General features: G+C 42.1%; 2 protein-coding genes across 2 annotated transcripts; one reads left to right on the top strand and one right to left on the bottom strand.

The window, feature by feature from the left end:
* Window positions 1-221: 221 nt before the first annotated feature.
* LOC129818573 (protein MIS12 homolog) lies at window positions 222-10575 on the top strand. The gene is made up of 2 exons (XM_055874613.1): window positions 222-324; window positions 5279-10575. The coding sequence occupies exons 1-2, from the start codon at window positions 300-302 to the stop codon at window positions 5938-5940; spliced, it is 687 nt and encodes a 228-aa protein (XP_055730588.1). The 5' UTR covers window positions 222-299; the 3' UTR covers window positions 5941-10575.
* Window positions 10576-17667: 7092 nt separating this feature from the next.
* Window positions 17668-20727, bottom strand: LOC129818563 (E3 ubiquitin-protein ligase RNF26-like). The gene is made up of 2 exons (XM_055874602.1): window positions 20530-20727; window positions 17668-20183 (listed from the first exon to the last, which is right to left on the bottom strand). Exon 2 carries the CDS (start codon window positions 20170-20172, stop codon window positions 18769-18771), a length of 1404 nt encoding a protein of 467 aa, XP_055730577.1. The 5' UTR covers window positions 20173-20183; window positions 20530-20727; the 3' UTR covers window positions 17668-18768.
* Between the last annotated feature and the right edge of the window lie 3646 nt (window positions 20728-24373).

Here is a 24373-nt window from a genome sequence, read left to right as displayed (position 1 = left end):
GAAATGTGGTCTATTTCAAATAGTTACAAAATAAAAATCAAATTGTACTTTAATGCCTTTTAATTGTTGTGTGTGAAAATGTTGATATGGTTCGTCGTTGGGCTTCTTGGGTCTCCACAATGGTACTTGTGCCTTGTGGTCCACAAAGCCCGTCTCTTCCTGGTTCATCCACGGAGTTCTAAATTCAACCAACGATGTGTTATGTGCTCCGCCAGAAAAGTAGACGGCGATACTGTGAATGCAACATCTTGTAGTACCAGCTGACGACTACAGACAAAAAGGGCGCGGGAAATTTGGAAATGGCGGAGTACATAACCAGTGAGGGTAAGGGGCAAAATAATAAGACAATTATTAATTGTTTACGAATAGACATTCCAGTATATGTAAATTGTTGCCTATCCATTAACGCCAATAGTATGTGTTTCGTACTAAAATGCATTCCTCGACGCGTCCGTAGTCATCGTAATAGACTATGTAGCCAGCTAACGTGAACTAACTAGCTACTCCAAAGATATTGATCATTCATCTGACTCTACTAGCTAGGCTAGTTGTTTCTTGGGTCGGCAAGGTGTTTAGAAGTGGCTTGCGTGATTAACTAGTAGACTGTAACGGCCTAATGTGATCTTCCATTAGCCGATACATGTTAGGTAGCTAATGTTTAGCGTAGCACAGGCAATTTTCAATATTTCCTCAATTTCCCAATTGGAAGACAACCAGTGTCTTCTAAACGTGTCTAGTGTCATGTCATGTCTAGTTGCAGGCTATTCGTTTGAATTTAGAAAATGCTCCGTAATTATATCAGTGCTCCCCCATAAAGTAACTTTAATACAAATCCTAGGCAGGTTTCCATTAACGCAGGTTTATTCGACAAAATAAATGTAATTGCGACGTGTAATAGAAACGGCAGATGGGAGACATTTTCTAAACTAAAGATCGACATCATTTTTATCTGTTCGACAGAGGGCGAACTTTCTTTATTGTGACAAGTTATGATCGAAACGGTGTTTTTCGAATATATTATGATTGCCGAATCATTTTCAATGTACGCGGGACACGTGATGTCACCTTAACTATTAAAATGCCTATGCCTTGCGAAATATATTTTTAAAGCTATAAAAGATTGTTCTGACTTTCAAGAATGCCTGAATTGTTTCACCTTGCTTTTCTCGTTGGCTGGCAAATTTGACCATCAAATTATTGCAGATCTACAGTAGTGCAAGTTTCACCATGGTGATATGTTAGCCATGACAATTATTTAAGCAATAAGGCCCAAGGGGGTATATGGCCAATATACATTGGCTAAGGGCTGCCCTTACATGCTGACCAGACCTCGTGTGTGCCTCCGCTGTTGTGAGGCTGGTTGGACATACTTCCAAATTCTCTAAAACAAACTTAACATTAAATTCTCTGGCAACAGCTCTAGTGGACATTCCTGCAGTCAGCGTGCCAATTGCATGCTCCCTTAACTTGAGATATCTGTGGTATTGTTTTTACAACTACACATTTTATTGGCCTTTTATTGTCCCCAGCACAAGCTGCACTTGTGTAATGATCATGCTGTTTAATCAGCTTTTTGATATGCCACCCCTGTCAGGTGGCTGGATTATTTTAGCAAAGGAGAAATGCTCACTAACAGGGATGTAAACAAACGTGTGCACAATTTGAGCGAAAAAAGCTTTTTGTGCATATGGAAAATGTCTATTTCAAATCAAAATTTTAACTCAAATGTTATTGGTCACATACACATGGTTAGCAGATGTTAATGCGAGTGTAGCAAAATACTTGTGCTTCTAGTTCCGACCATGCAGTAATATCTAACAAGTAATCTAGCAATTTCACAACAACTACCTTATACACAAGTGTAAAGAAATGAATAAGAATATGTACATATAAATATATGTATGAGTGATGGCCAGAACGGCATAGGCAAGGTGCAGTAGATGGTATAGAGTACAGTATATACATATGAGATGAGTAATGTAGGGTATGTAAACATTATATAAAGTGGCATTGTTTAAAGTGACTAGTGATACATTTATTGCATCCAATTTTTTATTATTAAGTGGCCAGAGATTTGAGTCAGTATGTTGGCAGCAGCCACTCAATGTTAGTGATGGCTGTTTAACAGTCTGATGGCCTTGAGATAGAAGCTGTTTTTCAGTCTCTCGGTCCCAGCTTTGATGCTCCTGTACTGACCTCGCCTTCTGGATGATTGCGGGGTGAACAGGCAGTGGCTCGGGTGGTTGTTGATGATCTTTTTGGCCTTCCTGTGACATCGGGTGGTGTAGGTGTCCTGGAGGACAGGTAGTTTGCCCCCGGTGATGCGTTGTGCAGACCTCAATACCCTCTGGAGAGCCTTACGGTTGTGGGCGGAGCAGTTGCCGTACCAGGTGGTGATACAGCCCGACAGGATGCTCTCGATTGTGCATCTGTAAAAGTTTGTGAGTGTTTTTGGTGACAAGCCAAATTTCTTCAGCCTCCTGAGGTTGAAGAGGCGCTGTTGTGCCTTCTTCACCACGCTGTCTGTGTGGGTGGACCATTTCAGTTTGTCCGTGATGTGTATGCCAAGAAACTTAAAACTTTCCACCTTCTCCACTGCTGTCCCGTCGATGTGGATAGGGGGGTGCTCCCTCTGCTCCCTCATCTCCTTTGTTTTGTTGATGTTGAGTGTGAGGTTATTTTCCTGACACCACACTCCGAGGGCCCTCACCTCCTCCCTGTAGGCCTTCTCAACGTTGTTGGTAATCAAGCCTACCACTGCAAACTTGATGATTGAGTTGGAGGCATGCATGGCCATGGCAGTCATGGGTGAACAGGGAGTACAGGAGAGGGCTGAGAACGCACCCTTGTGGGGCCCCAGTGTTGAGGCACAGCGGGGTGGAGATGTTGTTTCCTACCCTCACCACCTGGGGCAACATTTCAGCTCATGAAACATGGCACCAACTCTTTACATGTTGCAGTTGTATATTTTTGTTCAGTGTATTAACGCCCATCAGCCAGCTGGAACAGAGTAGTAGTCTTACTAGGTGATACTGTATTTTTAATAGCTATTGCATGACATATTTTGTGAAACAACATAGCTAGCTAGCTAGGTAGTTTTAACTACAGTACAGGAATGTTTGGTCAGTTGATTGTAATTTTATTGCTATAAACCTGAGGTTAACTATAAAAAGTGATTATTGTTGATGTTATCCAACCAGATCATAATGTCTGAACTCTTTTCTATATATCAGCAACACATTTTACAACCAGGGGAAAGGAGAGAATGAGCCAGTTGTACATGTTTTGACTGGTTACATTTGTACAAAGCACATTAGAGCCAAGAGGAACTTGTACAGAACTTGGGCCCTATTTCCAATGTGGTCGTTGAAGGAATAGATAGACCGCAGGATTAACCAATATAAATACAGTTCTCCATCCAGGGTTTGTACTGTCATGAAAAGTCATGGCATTTTAAAATAGTTTTCCAGGCCTGGAAATGTTTTGGTAAAATTATAAAATCTGAAAAGCCCTGAAAATGAATTTTATATTTTATATTAATGTGGTTTTATTTAGGCAATTTTTTTTAAATTTTGATCAATCAAATAAAAAATATACATATCAGCCAGGATCAGCATGACACTTTAGTGTCTATTTGCGCGCATCACTTGCATGTGATGCTCCCGAGTTGAGCAGCGGTCTAAGGCATTGCATCTCAGTGCTAGAGGCGTCACTACAGACACCCTGGTTCGAATCCAGGCTGTATCACAACCGGCCGTGATTGGGAGTCCCATAGGGCGGCGCACAATTGGCCCAGTGTCGTCCGGGTTTGGCCGGTGTAGGCCATCATTGTAAATAAGAATTTGTTCTTAGCTGACTTGCTAGTTACATAAAAAAAATATATAATAGTAATTTATGCATGTGTGCGAGAAGAGTGGACCTTTGCCCAAGGAGAGAGAGACAGTCGCACATTGCAGCAGCAGGTAGACAGACGTAGCCTATAAAATATTATAGAGAACAGACTAACTAGGTAGCCAATTCAAAAACATATATTGTACCCTATAGTTAGCTGTATAGCTATTATTTGTATGCATTGTTCTCGTCATGTCCCCCCAAAAAATCCACCGACACTTGCAAATAAGGCCATACAAAGTTGATTTGCTTTTTTTTGAACAATTTGCTTGTTTCATTAATAATTTAAACTATTCTTTTTGACGAAACGAACGATTCACTTCGCCATTGCATTAGCTGGGATTTGGTTCGATCGTGGTGAATCGAATCATGTGAATGAAAATAATAATTTGTGAATCACGAACAGTTATTTTGGGAAAAAATATTTGATGTGGCCTTTTGGATTATGTGGCCTTTTGGATTATTATACTTGTTTTGTAGATACTAGCAGTTGATTTGGGGATCAAATGTATGGGACATTGCAACTCAATAGACGCTAGTCAGCCTGCAATGTAAACACTTCTAAGGTAAATTTGACTAAAGTTGAATAGGTACATTTCCTGAAGAATATATATGGGCTTGCTTTAGCTGAATATAGCGATTTGTAGCTTACCATAGCCATTCGACCTTTGATTATATTGAATGAGCTAATTATTTCAAAGGCATAAAACCTATTTTGTTGCAATCAAGGGTGGTCAACCATCCCCCAGGAGAGCTAATGGGTGTGCAGACTTTTATTCCAGTCCCCTTCTAACAAACCACATTTTAGAAATTAGCTGCTCAACCGGACCTAGATAAACTGTCTCAGATGTGTTTTAAGCAGGGCTTAATCAAGAGCCTGCACACCCAGTAGCTCTCCACACTGAGGATTGACCACATGTTTTATACAGTTGCGTAACAGGTATTCTACTTTAAAAAATAATTATTTTATTTCACCTTTATTTAACCAGGTAGGCCAGTTGCGAACAAGTTCTCATTTACAACTGCGACCTAGCCAAGATAAAGCAAAGCAGTGCGACAAAAACAACAACAGAGTTACACATGGGATAAACAAACATACAGTCAATAACACAATAGAAAACATCTATATACAGTGTGCAAATGTAGTACTTGGGGGGGGGGTTGTTTAAGTGCCTTGCATAACGACAGGAAATGGTGCATGGGATCAGAGAGCAGCCTTCCAGTGTCGATACCACATTACGCTAACTTTTTTATGTACGTATAAAAAGGAAGCGCCAATTGTTGGTAATGCCGCCAACAGTTTGTCAAGGAAATTCTATCTGTCAAAATATGTATGAACCCTGTGCATCCCAATGTAAAGACAATATTCTGCCTTCTTTTTTTCTAGAGGAGGCAATGTCTCCCTCCTCCCTCAAGCTGTACGAGGCACAGTTCTTTGGTTTCACCCCTCAGACCTGCATGGTGAGAGTATACAGTGCCTTTCAGGACTGCCTGAATGAATTGCTGCTTGTCGTAGAAGCAGTGTTCGTGAGAAAACTAAGCGGGACTGAACCAAATGGAGAGCAACTACGTTTAAGGGCAAGAGAATGCACCCAAAAGTTGCAGATATTCCTTCAGGAACGCTTCAAGCGTCTGTCTGGTCGCATGGAAACCGTTTTGGTCAACAACGTCCTCTCAGTCCCGCCTAATGTGTTGCTGCCTGACGACCAGCCACACAAAAAGTACCCTCAACGTTTAGAGGAGGTTCTTAAGCTGGAGTCTTCCTTGGCGGAGCTGCAACAAGCGTACCAAGTGGAAGTGTGTGCCAGGCAGGCCTTGCTGGCTGAACTTGAGGAGCAAAGAGAGGTCCAAGAGCAGCTGGATGGGATCCTGAGATGGATTGGAGAACTACAGGCAGCATGGATGAAGGACGGAATGGGCAGCTTTCACAACAGCTTCTGTGTGATGATGCAGTCGGTCAAGAAACTGCAGGCTGTCATTGGAGAGATCAATAAGAAAAGCAAAAGACTGGATGAGGACTCGTCAGTAGGATGGACCCACATGGTGTAAAATACTTGTTAGTGGTGTTGTGAGAAGGGTAGGTTGCAGGTGTGGCAAAATTCTGACTTGGAATAGCGCCCTCTGTCAGACATAAGACAAATAGAATTCTATGCCTTTTGGATGTATTAACAATTATACAATTTGTCAGACACAAGTCTTACAAACAAGAATGTGAGCAGTTTTTAAACCATAATTCATCTTTGGTTTGATACATTTACTTTTTGATGGTTTTCTATACATTCAAAATATATTATCCACAATTTGAGTAGTAAGAGGCTCAAGCAGTTATTATTATTTTTTTTTTATCTCCCAGTCTCAACTCCGGATCTTTGAAAATCATTTTTTATAAATGTATGTTAATTAGTGAATGAACTTTGGAGCCATAGTCACCACAAGGGGGAAGCATTGGTTTGTTATTGCCATCTCAAATGTAAATTGACCTAGCAGTGCCATTGTACAGTGTGAATTATTTTTGATATTTTTGCCTTAATATCTTTTTGGCAAAATCATTATAAATGTACAACACTTTAATAATTTTGAATGAATAAAAGTGTAATTGTGCAATCGCATCTGATTTAAATCCGACATCATTTAAATCATTCCAATCCTTTCTCATCATGGTCTCTCTGTCAGATGCAGTCTTGTCTGTGATATCTAATGCTGTATGATGTTGACTGACTGATAAATAGCTGGTTTGACAGTGGGCTGCTCTGACAGTATGGTCTTGGTGGGAGTCCCAGCAGTGATCATACAGTTGTGTGATGTCCATGGCTGGAACCCCAGGCTCCATATTCACAAAGGGTCCTTCCTGTTAATGGATACCAGGCTATAATTACATTCCTATGTTTAAAAAGTACAGTAAAAACACATTTAATTGAATGTTGGCCTACATTTTACCAGCAGAGAGTACATTCAAATAGGTGTACAGATTTCCATCCAAACAAGGCAATATGCATTGGACATCCACCATGTTCTGGTGCTGGGGACATGCTGTAAGAAGAGTTTCTGTTCACAAAATTATTTTTTTCTTTTCGGTATGTCCAGATGCACATTTACATGCATGCACACAACCCAATTCTAAATTCATTGTATAATTATTTGAATCAATTGTTAGCCTGTTGTGGTGGATCCAGTCAGGTAACATCAAAGTAGCATAACATGTCTGTGAAGTCGGGTTCCAGCCTTTTCATGCTCATAATTAAACATGAGACGTATGTCTGGTTTCTTTTGATTTCTGACGCCTTGGGATACTTTTAGCTCAATCTCTTCATTCAAAGACTCAATCATGGACACTCCTACTGACAGTTGTGGCTGCTTTGCGTAATGTATTGTTGTCTCTACCTTCTTTGTGCTGTTGTCTGCCCAATAATGTTTGTACCATGTTTTGTGCTGCTGCCATGTTTTGTTTCTACCACACTGTGTTGTCATGTGTTGCTGCCTTGCTATGTTGCTGTCTTAGGTCTCTCTTTATGTTGTGTTGTCTCTTGTGATGTGTTTTGTCATTTTATTTTATTTTTTATCTCAGCCCCCGTCCCCACAGGAGGCCTTTTGACTTGCCTAGTTAAATAAAGTTCAAATAATACTTTCACATCTTAGTCTACTCAGCATATCAATTTTGTGGTTTATTATGTATGAATGTTCCACAGCCACCTCACAATTCCAAGACGTCTAAAAGCACTAAGTATTTATCCGATGCAGTAGATGTGAGTATGCACAATGGAAACTTAGATCACAAAGAATTGGTACCGTCTGAAAAATGTATTACATTTTTGCCAAATTTCCATACAACTATTGTGAATGTTATGGTACATAGAGTATACTGTACAGTAGTTCTGCTCTCCCAAAAAGTGACATGTCTTAGAAGTAGTGCTGCTGGAGGGCTAGCACAGCCTGAGCAGAATAAAAAGGATGAGAGCAGTGAGGGGTCTGAATATGGGGGAGGGGGGACTGGGTTAGCAGCCCCACCCTCTCTCTCTCTCTTTCATCTCTCTCTCCCGTTAAAGCCAAAGCAGCAGGGGGGCACCCAAACGAGCCCAAGGATGCAGGGATGGAGCCTCTCATCAGTAGGGTGGAATGGGAAGACTGGACCGGCTGCCTACTGTAAGCCCACCTTTCTCTCTCGTTCCTTCTTCCTCTCTCTTCAATCCCCTTCTTTCCCATTCCCTCTTTGCATCTCCCCAATCCCCCTCTCTCCCTAGCCTGCCACTCTTGGATTACACTGGGGCTCAAGTCCACTGATAAATAACTTATCTTTCTTTTTCCACCTTCTCACTCAGCCAGGACACATTGCTGACAGGGCTGCAGAGTAGCAGCTATCCCTGAGTGGGCCCAAAATAGTTTTTCTGTCAGATAGGGAGCCAGTGAGTGAGGCAGGAGGGCAATGTTAATGAAGTTCAATCTGGGATGGGGTGATAAAGAAGGGTGGAGTGGGGGAAGAGAGACCCCATTAGTTTAGTGATAGAGTGAGAGCTCTTTCTCAGTGCAATGGGGGATACAGGGATAATGCTGATTTGAGTATGTGCAGGTTTGCTTGGTGCCCTTATTACTCTTGAATTGAACTCCTCCTAATTGTCCCTAGAATTTCTAAGCAAAAAGCGGGAGGCAGGGCTTTCTCCTATAGATCTCCATTTTTATGGAAAAGTCTGCCTACCCATGTGAGAGACGCAGACTCGGTCTCAACCTTTAAGTCTTTACTGAAGACTTATCTCTTCAGTAGGTCATATGATTGAGTGTAGTCTGGCCCAGGAGTGTGAAGGTGAACGGAAAGGCTCTGGAGCAACGAACCGCCCTTGCTGTCTGCCTGGCCGGTTCCCCTCTCTCCACTGGGATTCTCTGCCTCTAACCCTATTACAGGGGCTGAGTCACTGGCTTACTGGTGCTCTTTCATGCCGTCCCTAGGAGGGGTGCGTCACTTGAGTGGGTTGAGTTACTGACGTGATCTTCCTGTCTGGGTTGGCACCCCCCCTTGGTTTGTGCTGTGGTGGAGATCTTTGTTGGCTATACTCGGCCTTGTCTCAGGATTGTAAGTTGGTGGTTGAAGATATCCCTCTAGTGGTGCGGGGGCTGTGCTTTGGCAAAGTGGGTGGGGTTATATCCTTCCTATTTGGCCCTGTCCGGGGGTATCTTCGGATGGGGCCACAGTGTCTCCTGACCGCTCCTGTCTCAGCCTCCAGTATTTATGCTGCAGTAGTTTATGTGTCGGGGGGCTAGGGTCAGTTGGTTATACCTGGAGTACTTCTCCTGTCTTATCCAGTGTCCTGTGTGAATTTAAGTATGCTCTCTCTAATTCTCTCGTTCTCTCTTTCTCTCTCTCTGAGAACCTGAGCCCTAGGACCATACGTCAGGACTACCGGGCATGATGACTCCTTGCTGTCCCCAGTCCGCCTGGCCTTGCTGCTATTCCAGTTTCAACTGTTCTGCCTGCGTTTACGGAACCCCTACCTGTCCCAGACCTGCTGTTTTCAACTCTTAATGATCGGCTATGAAAAGCCAACTGAGATTTATTCCTGATTATTATTTGACCATGCTTGTCATTTATGAACATTTTGAAAATCTTGTCTCTCTCTAATTTTCTCCTTCTCTCTTTCTTTCTCTCGGAGGACCTGAGCCCTAGGACCATACGTCGGGACTACCGGGCGTGGTGACTCCTTGCTGTCCCCAGTCCGCCTGGCCTTGCTGCTATTCCAGTTTCAATTGCTCTGCCTGAAGTTATGGAACCGCCACCTGTCCCAGACCTGTTGTTTTTCAACCCTTAATGATCGGCTATGAAAAGCCGACTGAAAATTATTCATGATTATTATTTGACCATGCTTGTCACTTATGAACATTTTTGAACATCTTGGCATAGTTCTGTTATAATCTCCACCCGGCACAGCCAGAAGAGGACTGGCCACCCCTCATAGCCTGGTTCCTCTCTAGGTTTCTTCCTAGGTTTTGGCCTTTCTAGGGAGTTTTTCCTAGCCACCGTGCTTCTACACCTGCATTACTAGCTGTTTGGGGTTTTAGGCTGGGTTTCTGTACAGCACTTCGAGATATTAGCTGATGTACGAAGGGCTATGTAAAATAAACTTGATTGATTGATTGACCTGCGCACAATGAGAAGAGTGACTCTTCAGGGGTGACATTTTAACATCCCAATCTATAGTGCCACTATGATTGGTCTTGAATGTCATGATATGCAAGGAGGGTAGTATGATCAATATTGTGGGTCTAGTCAGAGGCTTCTCTATGGTTGGCTAGGTCTTATGCTGATGTAGCTACAGAAATTAAAGCTTTATTTTCAGTTAAATTGCATAATGTGAATACTGACATAGTGAAGTAACTCAAATGTGATTCAGAGATCAAAAGAATTTGACTTTATTTGAACAGTGGTGTAAAGTACTTAAGTGAAAATACTTTATAGTACTACTTAAGTTTTTTTGGTGGGGGTGTCTGTACTTTACTATTTATATTTGCCGTGACACCCAAAAGTACTCATTACATTTTCAGTGCTTAGCAGGAAAATGGTCCAATTCACACACTTACCAAGAGAACATCCCTACTGCCTTTGATCTGGCGGCTCACTAAACACAAATGCTTCGTTTGTAAATGATGTCTGAGTGTTGGAGTGTGCCCCCGGCTATTGGTAAATAAAAAAAAAAAACATTGTGCCATCTGGTTTGCTTGATATAAGGAATTAGAAATGATTTATACTTTTACTTTTGATACTTAAGTATATTTAAAACCAAATACTTTTAGACTTTTACTCAAGTATTATTTTACTGGGTTACTTTCAATTTTACTTGAGTCATTTTCTATTAAGGTATCTTCACTTTTACTCAAGTATGAAAATTGGGTACTTTTTCCAGCACTGTTCAAGAGCATGTTGAACAATTTACAATTGTGATTACAGAAGGCCTGTAGTGTGAATATGCAAACATATTATTTATTTTTTAAATCAGGTAGTTCCAATTCTTTATGATCTTTTGTCCGTTTCCATTGTGCTTCCATCTATTGGTAAGTCCTTTTAGAAAATGTGATGTTGAGATAAGATCATAAAGTGTATGAGTAATGGATGATCAATAGGGCTTGTGGAAAGTTCTCCTTGGGCTAAACTTACATGGACAATTTATGCAGCCAATCAATGGAAAATAGCTGCTCAATTATGCATAGATAAATTGCTGGTTAAACAAAACTGGCTAAACAGTTTTTGCTACTTTTAGCTAGTTATTTCCTCATTGAGAAACGTACACAATTTGGTCCTACTCAGGTTTACATAGTGGCCCAGTTGAATTATAGACACATAAGACTCAAATATGCACATTTATATAAAAAATATATTCTGTCCAATTCTTACATGGACATAAAAGGCACATTAAAAAAACTCTGAGGGTACAGTATGTTTCAGTACGCTTGTGGCTGGCAGAACATGGATTAAAAAGAGAATTCATCTTTATTCAGCATGGCACATGGGGAATAACCCTGGCATGAGTTCCCCACACTCAAGCAATGATTACACAAATTCAGGGTTTCTGTGGTTTCAACTACACTCACGTTCCTATAGCAACCAGAAAATGCAGGCAGCAGAAACTATGCTTGTTATTCACCTTAGGTGCTTTAAGTTTCTTCCAGACAGTCAAACAGCATTCTGAAGTAGCCAAGCGTAGCCTTCTTTCACCAGCTATGTGCCATTTTTGGTGGAGTTGAAACAAACATTTCTTAAATAAAATGAATAAAAGTCTAGCCACAAACACTATAGATACAAGAGTATGTGGACACCCCTTCAAATTAGTGGATTTGTCTATTTCAGCCATACCCTTTGCTGACAGGTGTATAAAATCGAGCACACATTCATGCGATCTCCATAGATTGGCAGTAGAGGGCCTTACTGAAGAGCTCAGTGACTTTCAACTTGGCACTGTCATAGGATGCCACCTTTCCAACAAGTCAGTTTGTCAAATTTCTGCCCAGTTAGAGGTGCCCTGGTCAACTGTAAGTGCTGTCATTGTAAAGTGGAAACGTCTAGGAGCAACAATGGCTTAGCCGCGAAGTGGTAGGCCACACAAGCTCACAGAACGGGACCGCTAAAGCGCGTAGCGCGTAAAAATTGTCTGTCCTCGGTTGCAACACTCACTACCAAGTTCCAAACTGCACCTGGAAGCAACGTCAGCACAATAACTTTTCGTCGGGAGCTTCATGAAATGGGTTTTCATGTCTGAGCAAGCCTAAGATCACCATGCGCAATGCCAAGCGTCAGCTGGAGTGGTATAAAGCTTGCTGCCATTGGACTCTGGAGCAGTGGAAACATGTTCTCTGGAGTGATGAATCACGCTTCACCATCTGGCAGTCCGATGGACGAATCTGGGTTTGGTAGATGCCAGGAGAACGCTACCTGCCCGATTGCATAGTGCCAACTGTAAAGTTTGGTGGAGGAGGAATAATGGTCTGGGCCTGTTGGTTCGGGCTAAGCCCCTTAGATCCAGTGAAGGGAAATCTTAATGCTACAGCATACAATAACATTCTAGACCATTCTGTGCTTCCAACTTTGCGGCAACAGTTTGGGGAAGGCCCTTTCCTGTTTCAGCATGACAATGCTCCCATGCACAAAGCGAGGTCCATACAGAAATGGTTTGGCCAGATCGGTGTGGAAGACCTTGACTGGCCTGCACAGAGCCCTAACCTCAACCCCATCGAACCCCTAATCACCCAACATCAGTGCCCGACCTCCGTAATGCTCTTGTGGCTGAATGGAAGCAAGTCCCTGCAGCAATGTTCCAACATCTAGTGGAAAGCCTTCACAGACGAGTGGAGGCTTTTATAGCAGCATAGATGGGACCAACTCCATGTTAATGCCCATGATTCTGGAAGGAGATGTTCGACGAGCAGATGTCCACATACTTTTGGTCATGTCGTGTATTTTGATATAGAATTCATTGATTCCACCATAGTTTTCCTTGTCATATGCCTACAATTACAGAACTGTATTGGGCAGTTCAATTTCTGTTGGCCACAAAACACATTTCCCCAATCCAGTATGTTCAATTACATTTATTTTCCTGTGTATCCCCTCCCAACGGTCTCCAAGCCTTTGTTCCTCCGTGGCTGCCCTTTGAGGACAGACTGTGTCATTGGATTGGGGTGGCACTGGCCTGCTCTCCAGGGTGCTGAAAGGCCATTGCTCTCCTGCTGCTGCTCCTTTCCCTAGCCTCCTAATGGAACAAGGCTACTGGTTAACCTTCGCCTTCATATACCCCAGACACCACTGTTCCCATAGCTTTTCTATTTGTTTTTACTGGCCAGTTATTGAGCCTGAGCTTGTAATTACACTGATGTTATACTCTGATCTATGTTTACTGCTAGGACAATAGAGACAAGGTGGTTTCTGCCTACCATTTAGATGTCCAGCTCACAGCTTGGGGATATTTCTCAAAGGTCTCGGTTGAAAGAAAAGACTGGCACAAATACAAGCAGACTCTAGTCATTTCTTAGCAGCAGCTCAGGGATTCTGGAAAGCTAACAATACCATCACTTTTTAGGCTTTTGCCTCAAAGGGATTTTCTGTCTTCTGGGGCGGGGGCAAAAAAATCTAAATTTTCCTTAGTGTAAAATCAATTAAAACATACTTCTGTTCCCAAATAACTGTGAAACCCCAATTTCAAGCTTGTAATTGTTGGGCAAAATATAAGGAAACATTTCAGACCTTTGAGAAGAAAAAAAAAACTTAACACAAAGTATCAAGCGTGATTATAGAAAAATATTTATCTAGGATCTGAACCTTGATAAATAAACATTCTCATTATATTTGTTTTTTGGAGCAATTAAAAATGGCAACATACTGCCTAAATTACAACATACAGTAGTTTCAATAAATAGTTAGCACCAATACTTCATGATGCATCGTGCCTGTAAACAGATACTATAGTTAGGGATGGTTTGCTACTTTGTAAGTAGGCTTATTTTCCACCATTTAATTGTGGATAACCTGGAACAGGGCTTCCCAGCAGACAGAGGCTCATCCCTTGGCCTTTGGGGTGTGACTTGACCCAGTCAGAGAGTGGTGGGCAGTGAGGGGGAGGGACTGGCCCTGGTCCAGCCTAGCAGACAGCTGGTGACAGATTGAATTATCCTGGCTGGCAGCCCACTAGAGTTAGGGAGAGGAGAAGACAAAAGCCCTCCTACGCACCCACCCGCTCTGCCTGGCCCGCAGTCTGGGAGTGGAGGAGGACCCCCCCCCCCCGAGCTTCTCTCTGTCTATATGGAGCTCCATGGTTACCAAAACTCCCAACACTTGACTTTACGTACAGGCAATGGACAGCTAGAGATGGACATAGAATACAGTCTCTGAAGAGGTCTAATTTGAATATACACTGAGTGTACAAAACACAAAGGACACCACCCTAATATGAAGTTGCAAAGGGATGCTGGCCCATGTTGACTCCAAAGCTTCCCTCAGTTGTGTCAATTTGGCTGTATGTTCTTTGGGTGGCGGACCATTCTTGATACACATGGGAAACTGTGAAAAACCCAGCAGCGTTGCAGTTCTTGACACAAACCGGTGCGCCTGGCACTTACTACCATACCCTGTTCAAAGGCACTTAAATCTTTTCTCTTGCCCATTCACCCCCTGAATGGCACACACACACAATCCATGTCTCAATTGTCTCAAGGCTTAAAAATCCTTCTTTAACCTGTCTCCCCTTCATCTACACTGATTGAAGTGGATTTAACAAGTGACATCAATAAGAGATCATGGCTTCACCTGGTCAGTCTGTCATGGAAAGAAAAGGTATCCTTAATGTGTCCTTAAAGGTATCCAGTGTGTACATTGAGGCGATAGGAAATTATGGTGAAGCAAATAGTCTGTTGGCAATTTTGAGGTCAGCATGAACTGATGGGGCACCAAAACCTTTCAATGAGAATGTGCAATTTGCACCTCACGACAAAACCCTCCAAAAATATGCCTCATTATGAAAAGACGTGCATGTTTTTTCTTTATTCTACATAGGCAGCTATTAGGACACCTCAGACAATGGGCGAGGCATGAGTGGCTGGGTGAGGCAGCTGTCACAGCGGACGCGGGGAGTCGCGGCTCTCTTTCTCCTAGTTGTCACTCAGCCTGGAGGGTCCAGAGACGACTCCTGCTGGCCAATTATCCCCCCAGAACCAACTAAGGCCCCGTAATGGCAGCCCTGCTGGCCCAGTGCCAGGTCAGGAGGGGAATAACGGCTGTTCCAGAGAGAGGTAGGGCAGAACAGGGCCACTCCCCAGCCTCAAGAGCAAGACGTCCCACTAAGGAAGGGGAAGTTTACCCCCCTGCTGTTCCCTCATGTCCTTTCTCTTGTGCTGAAAGAGAAAAACGTAAGGCCTGAATTCAATTCCCCAATGGTGTTTAAATGATAATACGGGGTAGTAATGACTGAGTGTGGGTGGCATTCAATCAATTATGAACGTTTTAATGCTTCATACTAGTTGATGGATAAAGTGTAAAGCCAATACAAACTTTTCTCAGATAGAATGCACTGCAGTGTAACCTGGATTCAAGCACTTTCAACCAAGGAACTGCTGTGTATTAAACTACTGTTCTTCATACATTGAATAGTAGACAGGGGAGCAGGTGAAAGATCATTGTAGCCCACACCAGTCTCACAGTACCATTAAAATGTGTAAGAATTCCTCCATGCTACAGTTTATTAATTTGTAGGAATTCCTAGCTTAAACATGCGCCTGGCAATGTAATAACCATATTACTATGATGAAGCTGTTATAACACATGGGACTTCCCTATTTTCACAAGAGGCTTATTACACACACTTGCAGAAGAGCAGATAGCTGACACAACACAACTTACAGAAAATGACCCAATGTTTCCACTCACTGAGAATATCAGGAAGTGCCCCTGCTGACCACTGACAACATATCTTGTGACAACATGAGCCACACTGACACACCAGACTTTGAAAACAGGAACACACAAACGCACACACCAAATCTCCTGTTTAGCTGACCATTTGGTAACAAAGAACTTCTGCTACAAGACTCAGAAGGATGACGCCCAGCTCATCAGGACCAATCTGAGAAGACAACAACATGTCCAGAACCAACCAGAGGACCAGAACTTCCAGACTCAACCTACTTTCTGTGCTGTATAAAATGTCTATGCAAACTGTTTTAGGGGCTCTGCTCTGCTAGTTCCCTCTGAGCTAAAGGAACGAGACTGTGCACGCTGTACCAGATATCTTTACTCTGAATAAACTGTCAACTGTCATACAATTTAACACTTCGTCCGAATCGCTCCTTGACCGACTCTCCTTCCTCCTAAAAGAATCATCAACAAATGACACAATGACAAATCAGAGCTCATACAGTGAATATGATTACCAAAACAGCGAAACACTTAAAACTGCATTGTTTGCATATTTATTTCCTTGGCCAAAAATATCTGGGGGTCACTGTGTGCGAGACATCCATCATCCAGATTTATGTCAATGAATAAAACGCATATGAATGGTCTACCACCATGCCCTATGGCGTACACACACCATCTGCAGTGGTGTTAACATTTCAGTTTTGCTTAGTCCCCAGTATGTGACAAATAAAGGTATGGTGAAGTGTTACTAATGTATTCGCAACCCTCCACAAATTGTATCGATGGTTAAAATATAGATCTCTACAGAAGTCCAGAGAGGACATATGAATAAAAAAAATATTCCCTCGTTATGTTGAGTTGACAATTTATTTATCTCATGATCACAACATAACAATAGTTTTGTCGATATCAAAATCATTTTCTCATGATCACGACATAAACGTTTTTTTTGTCTAGATCACAACAATTTTCTCATGATCACGACATAAAAGTTGTTTTGTTGAGATCCCAAGAAACTATAAATAGGAGTGGAGGTATTGATGATAGATTGACAGTATGGCTGAGGCGGCAGCGCCCATGGTGGATCAATGCATACATTTTTATTGTTTGCTACACTAAGGGATGGTACATTTCATGCTAACCATGCTTTCATTTGTGTTTGGAGCTCATTATCAGTTTATAAGTTAGAATGTTAGCAAGTTAATTGTCCCTTACCTTTGAGCTAAGAGACATTTAAGACCTGAACGATACCTGACAGGCAGCACGGTCTCCCAGGTTGTGTGCCACCCCCAAGACCACAGCACGCAACAACACAGCTAACTTGGCTAGTCTTGTGCGCGAACTAGCTAGCTAGTTAGCCTTGTTAGCTAGCTAGCCAGTTATCTATGCTAATTGTTAGCATGCATAACTGATATGTGTATACTTGTAAGGGACACTTCATGTTTTATGGATAATATTTACATTTACAGAGTGGGTGAGCTACATTCCCGACAGGCTGATCAGATTCAATAGCAGCCTCAGAGCTTGATCAGATTCAACAGAAAATGGTAAATCAAAATGCTGCCTTCTAGGCTGCTTCATAGGTAAAGCTCATTGCAGGCGGATTAGCAATCAGTCCATTATGTATATGATCAAGAGTGGGCGTGATCTATTCCTGGCATGCTGATCAGATTCAATAGCAGCCTCAGAGAATGATAAATCAGGATGCTGCCTTGTAGACTGTCTGCAAGAAGCCTAACATAACAAAAGTTGTTTTCGTATGTAGTGATCATGAGATAAGTCGTGATCTCCACATAACGAGGGAATTGTATTTTTTTATGAATATGTCCTCTCTGGACTTCCGTAGATTTCAGCTTTGATGAATAAATACACACTGGCATATACACATGAAAAAATATGGAACTATAGCCTACAAGGCATAGCCTGTTGCATGTTTATTTGATGATACAAAAACATTGACAAGGGTAATGAATAGACAACACATGTATCTGAATAACTTAAAAAAACATTTATAAGTACAAAACATAGAAAAATGCATGACCTTGTGCATCAAATCATAACACAAACTTAAGGTAGTGTAACATTTTGCCAGTCTACATATACAGTATGGATGATAAACAGTTCCTTTAAATATATTAGAGCAGTGTTAGTCTAGTTTGCTCTGAATTTATTAGTTCTCAAACAAATGGGATTATTCCTTATCTTCACAATTTATACATTGTTATAGGCCTATAAGTCATTTATAAGTTATCTATATAAAATATGACAGTACAGGTGCAGCGCTCCTACAGTATGTGCCTGAAAGATGGAACTGGAAGTATTCAAAGTCTATTCAATTACAAACGTAATATTTTGTTCACTGTACAAGCCAGCACAGCAGCTTCGTAGCCAGTGCAATATAGTTAGTGCAACTGTGGAAAACCATCAAGGATATGTCCACATTATATAAACTAGACCTAAAGGACCAAACGCCTAAAATGCAAGCTGCAATATGAATTAATTGAACTGGTGGAAGCAAAGTGTGAGCATCAGAAACCCTATGGGCTTATTTGGGTTAGAGCATTGATAGCAATGTACTGCACAGAGACAACAAAACTCTACAGTCAATGCTATTCTATAAAATTCATGTCTATCTGAATGTTCCACCCCACTAAATAGGCACCATACATACAGTACCATTTTTTACATGACAGTGGACAAGAGTTGTGTTTTATCAGCACAGCTATACATTGTGGAGGTCTATCATTACTCATTATCCTGAGTTTAAAGTCTTCCCCTTCAGTGTTCGTAGATCTAAAATGTACAAAAGAAATAAGTAATATGGCAGAAGCTCTTTTAAAGCCCATTGGAAGTCAAGCTGAAGCCATCCCCATTATGCTAACTGGAGTTGTTTTCAGACTGGCTGCATTTCTTTCTATGTATTTATCAGTGTCCCGCTCTTTAACTCTGGGGGCATGTGTGAAATGGTACCCCAAAGTGCACTACCAGGTCCCTCAGAGAAAGACGTCCATGGTTTGTGTGATGGCCTGTCGGCAGAGGGGACAGCTGTGCTGCTGGGGGGGCTGCTGTAGCAAGATGGCCGAGCAGTGGCGACACAGGCACAGGTGGCGGCAGGGCAGCAGCAACACGTTCTTGACCCTGTCCTGACAGATTACACACTTCTTCCTCTCCTCATGCTCCTTCAATAGGCTGAGGAGGCCAGTGTCAACTGGAGAGGCCTGGCTGCCTTGACCAGAGGCAGGCTGCTGCTTCACTGGAGTCCTTGTTGTAGACTGGTGGTGGTATTGGTCTGGGTCAAGGTTGATGTCATCCCACCTAGTGTCGAGGTGTTGAAGTGTTGAGTATAACTCCACTTGTTCTCTTCCAGTCTGTTCTGGGGGAAGAAGGGTACCTGTATGGTCAGTAGGAATACCTGGGGCCCTTGGATCCAGAACTAGGTGCCCCACTCCACCTTGGTCCACAGACGGCTGTACTGTTCTGCCCCTTGGCTGTCTTGCTTGGGCCACCTGCCCCATAGCCTGTGGTCCAGCAGCATTGTCCTGAAGAGCTTGAGCTTGCTCCATGGCCAGCAGGTAAAGTCTATAGATGGTTCTCTGTAGACTTAGCATTCCTGGGATTGTGTTGACAAAGTGAAGACATTGCTGGGCCACATGACGAGGCAACTCTGGGTTGAGATATAGCAAGGTCAAAGCAACAATGACCGCTGTTAAGAGCAAGCCATAGATGTTGAGCATGAATACTGTGATAAAGACATGACCGAGGGAGCCCAGAAACTCAAGAGCTAGTTGGCAGGGTGTCCAAAGCAGTACAGAGGTGCCCACCAGGCAGCTGTATAGGAAGGTGAGGAGTGTGAGGGCCAGCTCCAAGGCTTTATGCAGGGGGCCTGACACTGCCTCCCAGGCCCCTACCATTGCAGAGAAGCAGTTCTGGGTACCAATGAGGAGAATGTTGACGATAGTGTTGACAAAGTAGAGAACGAGGCTGAACGCGATGCTAAAACCGTCACAAGTCTGTTTAAGCACAGTATGTCCAGACAGGAGTCCGCGGTGTAGCAGCTCCTTGGTGCGCCATGCAACATGAGAAGAGAGGTGGCCCACCATTTTGAAACTCTCGAACACCCCTCCTAAGGTCTGAAGCCATCCCTCCAGTAGATTGAAAGCTCCGTGTGCTGTGCTTGTGACCACCTCTGTTACAGTGAGGAAAGAGAACAGTGCACAGTTCCAGTATTCTAGTAAGATGGAGCCACTCGGGACCACTTGCAGGTCGTGCATTGATGAACTCATGTTGGAGAAAAGTCGGCCTAGCCAATTCACAAACCAGATGACCAAGTCCAGTAGAAGGCAAAAAGTATCCAGGCATTTCCCAATGGCACAGGAAGCAAAGTTCACTACATCCATATTAGTGTTCCCTACAGAATACAAGAACGTGTTAAAGTTTGCCATTGAACTACATTTACGTTAAAAACTTGCTTACACACCAGTTAGCTAGCATGCTATCAGTTAGGCTAAGCAGCATAGTTAGCTAACTTTCAAGCTGTGCAACATTATTAAGTGGCTAGTTAAAGCTATAATTCCTGATTACCAATGACATAACATGAACTGAGAACAACAGAAATTTGAAAAATGACACATTGAAGAAAAAACATCTCTGGTATGCTACTTCTAATGCTAATGGAAACCCCACCCACTATCAGCTAGCTAGTTAGCAAATTATGCTATCTAGCTATAGCAGCTAAAATAGAAAACGGATCTCACCTTACATAGCGTATATAACACGCTAACCAATTGCTACCAATGGGATAATTGGATTGACATAAATCCTGGTTGACACAATCAATAAAAATGTTTGCAGGCTCCAATCTAAAGACGCTGTCATTTTAGCCATCCATGTAAACACGACCAACCAGACAGGAAGATTCAATTTTGAGAAGCCTATCTAGACAAAATAATCGAACTCAGATCTTGTGATGGTGACTGCTTCAACTTTGATGCCTGTGAAAGAAATAAGAACGACAAAGAATAAAATAATGATAAATACAAATATTATATTCTAACTAATAATTAAATTGTAACAGTAGTTCGTTTATCACCAATCATAGTGACCTTATACTCTTAATCATATATATTTTTTTACCATGCTGTCATGTCCATATTATCCTGTTTTTGCATGGACAGTGGAAACATATTTATACATATTTAGTGCCATTACAGTTTCTTTTCACATGTATATTTCAATAGTTTCCCATGTTCTGGTGTTTCCTTGCTAGACAGTGGCCAACCGCAAAACTGTGAGATATTGCACACTCATGTCACCCCCTGTCATTCTGTGCTTTAAGAGACAATACAGGCCAAGTAATTTGATATATTTAATGTATTTACTTACCCACCCACTCACCTGAGGCAACACCATTCAAGTAGTAACACCATTAACACCACTGTACTGTAGGATATCCCAAGTAATCTCACTCAACAATTCACTAATGACTCTAGAATGAGAAAATGTATCTTGGGCAGATCCTAGTCCATGTTGTGAGAGACTAACATGCTATTTCTAATAGACGTCTTGTATCTCATTATGAGTCAATAAATCCCTCAGCACCAATGTATGTTATTTGTGATTGATCTCACCAGCAAGCTTGCCATGAGGACAGTCATAATGGAAGTGGCAAAAAAAAATCACAAATTTGACTGCTTAACACCCATGTCCACCCCCATCCTGTCTACTCTGGAACCGCAGCCAACCGTGGCCGTTATCAAATCATCGCACAACCTGAATATATGGCTTCTTTTGGAGGGTTGAAAAGCATAATCAGTCATGTTCCTTCATCCCAGCTGTGCGTGTGTGATGTTGTCTTAGAAGAGAGAGCTGTTTTGCACCCGCTTCTGTGTTTTCCCCACTATACTACTATTTCCCCACTCATGCTACTCGACTTTCTAAAAATATGTGGTAGTGTACAGACTAACACGAGCCAGTCAACAAAATGCCTCCATTTGGAGTCCAGAATAGGGTGTTGCCCTCTTCAAATGACTTAAACCATACATCAAGCCCTCTTGCTCTTTAAGTGACATCATGGTATTCCATGGATGAGCCTCCAGGTTAACAGATAGGTAACCTAATGTCCACAGTTAGTCTTTTGTTATTTCCCAGACATTTTTAAGACAGCTGCAATCTCTCTAACTCTCACTCTCTCACTCCTCGCCTGTTTGTTGTTCTTGCCCATCTTATCACAGCTGCTGCTCTCCTTCAAGCCCAATGTGGAAAAATGGCATCAGACACCCTTCTCCTGCCAATTAGGACCCCTACTAAACACTCCTCATATAGGCCTTCGGAGCATTCAACACTTGTCCTCACTAATAGCACAATTGGATGCCTCCACTGTCTCACCCTGAAAGAGTTGTCCATGTTTAATGTTTAAGATGTTCTGAGAACAGGAAGGCTGTTAAAGACTCTGCTGGTGGAAGTGCACTGTCGGTATCCTAGGTTGATGCTTGATATAAACCATTTCAATGTATCAAATAGGAAAGATAGTTGACATTCATAGATTGGTCAATATATTAATGCCAATGATTCTAATGAAACAATTGGTTTCATAGACATAATAGAATGGGGTAATAGCACACTCAACTTATTGTTGCGATGATAAGTATCTTTTCCCATACAGCCAAGGACACACAGAACAACATTGCCTATAGTCTATTCAGGCTAAATTATATCTTCATAGCCTAAATAGAGCAAGCCTTCAGTTGGTAACTGAACAAATGAAAGAATAGCATTCATATTTTCTGTCAATCTGACAATTTTGAGGGTTGGGGGTTCTCTGCCTGTGAAAGTCCGCTTTACAAGAACAGCTGAGCTATAATTGCTTTCCTCGGTCGATGCTCATAGGCCATGCTCGGAGGTGAAATCTACTGAATTGGCTGCCCTTGTCCTGGGCTGGGTGTGGGGATAGGGACCTTATCAATGGTCTGTCAACGAAGTCTCGAGGCTAACCTGAAGCATACAGCTTTTACAATCACACCCTTGTTCACAACTGAAAATGTCACAGAAACAATTTAACACAACACATGTACATAACCTACAACAAACGGTTCATCTTTAATTAAGTAACAGCTTTATTATGAGGGAGGGATAAATTATTAATACTAACATTTTAAAATGCAAGGGTTGCCCATAGTTTATATAAGAAATGACTATTCAAAGAAGTTTTTGATAGGGAACCTACAGTATGTGGTTGAATTTTTCACAGCATCAAAAAAACATATTCCGACTCTTCACCAAACCATCACGAGCTGAATTTCAATAAGCTACAACTGCTACCCTCACTATAATGTAAATGGAAAAATGACAAGAGCCAGAACTGGGAAATGGTATAATATGATAACAGAGAAATTATTGTAAAGAGTCTAGCCTTCTAATGATGATTAAGAGGTGCCCTGATCCCATTTTAACACACTATATTTGGCTCCAAGTGGCCACCTGGGTCCCACTTTGGCTCCACCCCTGTCCTCTACCCTACCCAGTATTGTGTCTGGGATTCAGCCTACAGTCCACCCCTTTCTCCACCTGACCAACCAGACCTTGATGTGTCTGAGCTGAGGAACTCCAAGGTGTTTCATTTGTTAATTATGTTGGGTCACCATGGCAACGGCTGTTATAAGGGGTCAGCGTAGATGTTAGAGTCCTCTTCAGCACAAGCCATGTCATTGTAACTGAGCAATGTGAAGACTGGCACCAGTCACCAGTCACTCCTCCCCCAAACCCCCCAGAAACCCCCTTTCCACCCACCCGCACACACAAGAAGAATAAGAAGAAGAGACAGGATAAGAAGAAACACTGTGCTGCCCTTTTTATTGACCTGTCTAAAGCATTCGACACTGTGTATCACTCATTACTTATTCAGAGGCTTTCATCAATTGGCCTTATCATAGCACATTGCACTTTATTATGGGTGATAGGTTCAGTACACATCATTGCATTTTCTATCAGAAAGTAGGCTGGCCCTCCTGGAAGTCTTGTAGATCAATGCATTACGCTATTTTTGTCTATAAAGCCTCTTGCATGAACTTCCACCATAACTTACCTCATTGCTAACCTTCAGACGTATAAGTTACCAGACTTAGGGACGGCTAACCCTGGAGTTCCCTTCAATCTTCACCGAGTTAAGTAAATCTGCTTTTAGTTTTTTTGTGCGTCTCATGTGGAATGATCTCCAAAAGTCCATCAAGTTTATGTATTTGGTGCCTTTAGAGCAATTCAGGCGGATGTTAGAGGGCCTTTTTACTGAAGAATGTTTGTTTCAAATGAATGTGTTTTGATTTTGTGTTTGCTTTCATGTATTGTGTAATTCATGTGTATATAGATATGTAGTGTAATTGTTGTTTATTGATGTGTTGTTTATTGATGTGCTTGGTCGTCCTTGTAAATAAAGGTTAAAGTGCAGATCAGACAATGGCTCAATGATTCAAAAGGCCCCCTCAGCTAGACCAGGCAATGATCATTACAAATGTGTCATGGACTCTGATTTAAACTCAATTGCAACCTCTAGATTAGACCTGTTTAGCCCATTGCTCTTGCCACAATCCTGCACCTGTGTCTGAA

This window comes from Salvelinus fontinalis, chromosome 2, assembly GCF_029448725.1.
Source record: "Salvelinus fontinalis isolate EN_2023a chromosome 2, ASM2944872v1, whole genome shotgun sequence".
NCBI lineage: Eukaryota > Metazoa > Chordata > Actinopteri > Salmoniformes > Salmonidae > Salvelinus > Salvelinus fontinalis.
Note: the sequence above shows the minus strand (reverse complement) of the source record. Positions and strands in the feature narration are given on the sequence as shown.

Coding starts and splice junctions, on each gene's coding strand:
- LOC129818573 (XM_055874613.1), top strand. CDS start 300: ATGGCGGAGTACATAACCAGTGAGG. Junction 325..5,278: donor GGAGTACATAACCAGTGAGG/GTAAGGGGCAAA, acceptor CTTTTTTTCTAG/AGGAGGCAATGTCTCCCTCC.
- LOC129818563 (XM_055874602.1), bottom strand. CDS start 20,172: ATGGATGTAGTGAACTTTGCTTCCTGTGCCATTGGGAAATGCCTGGAT.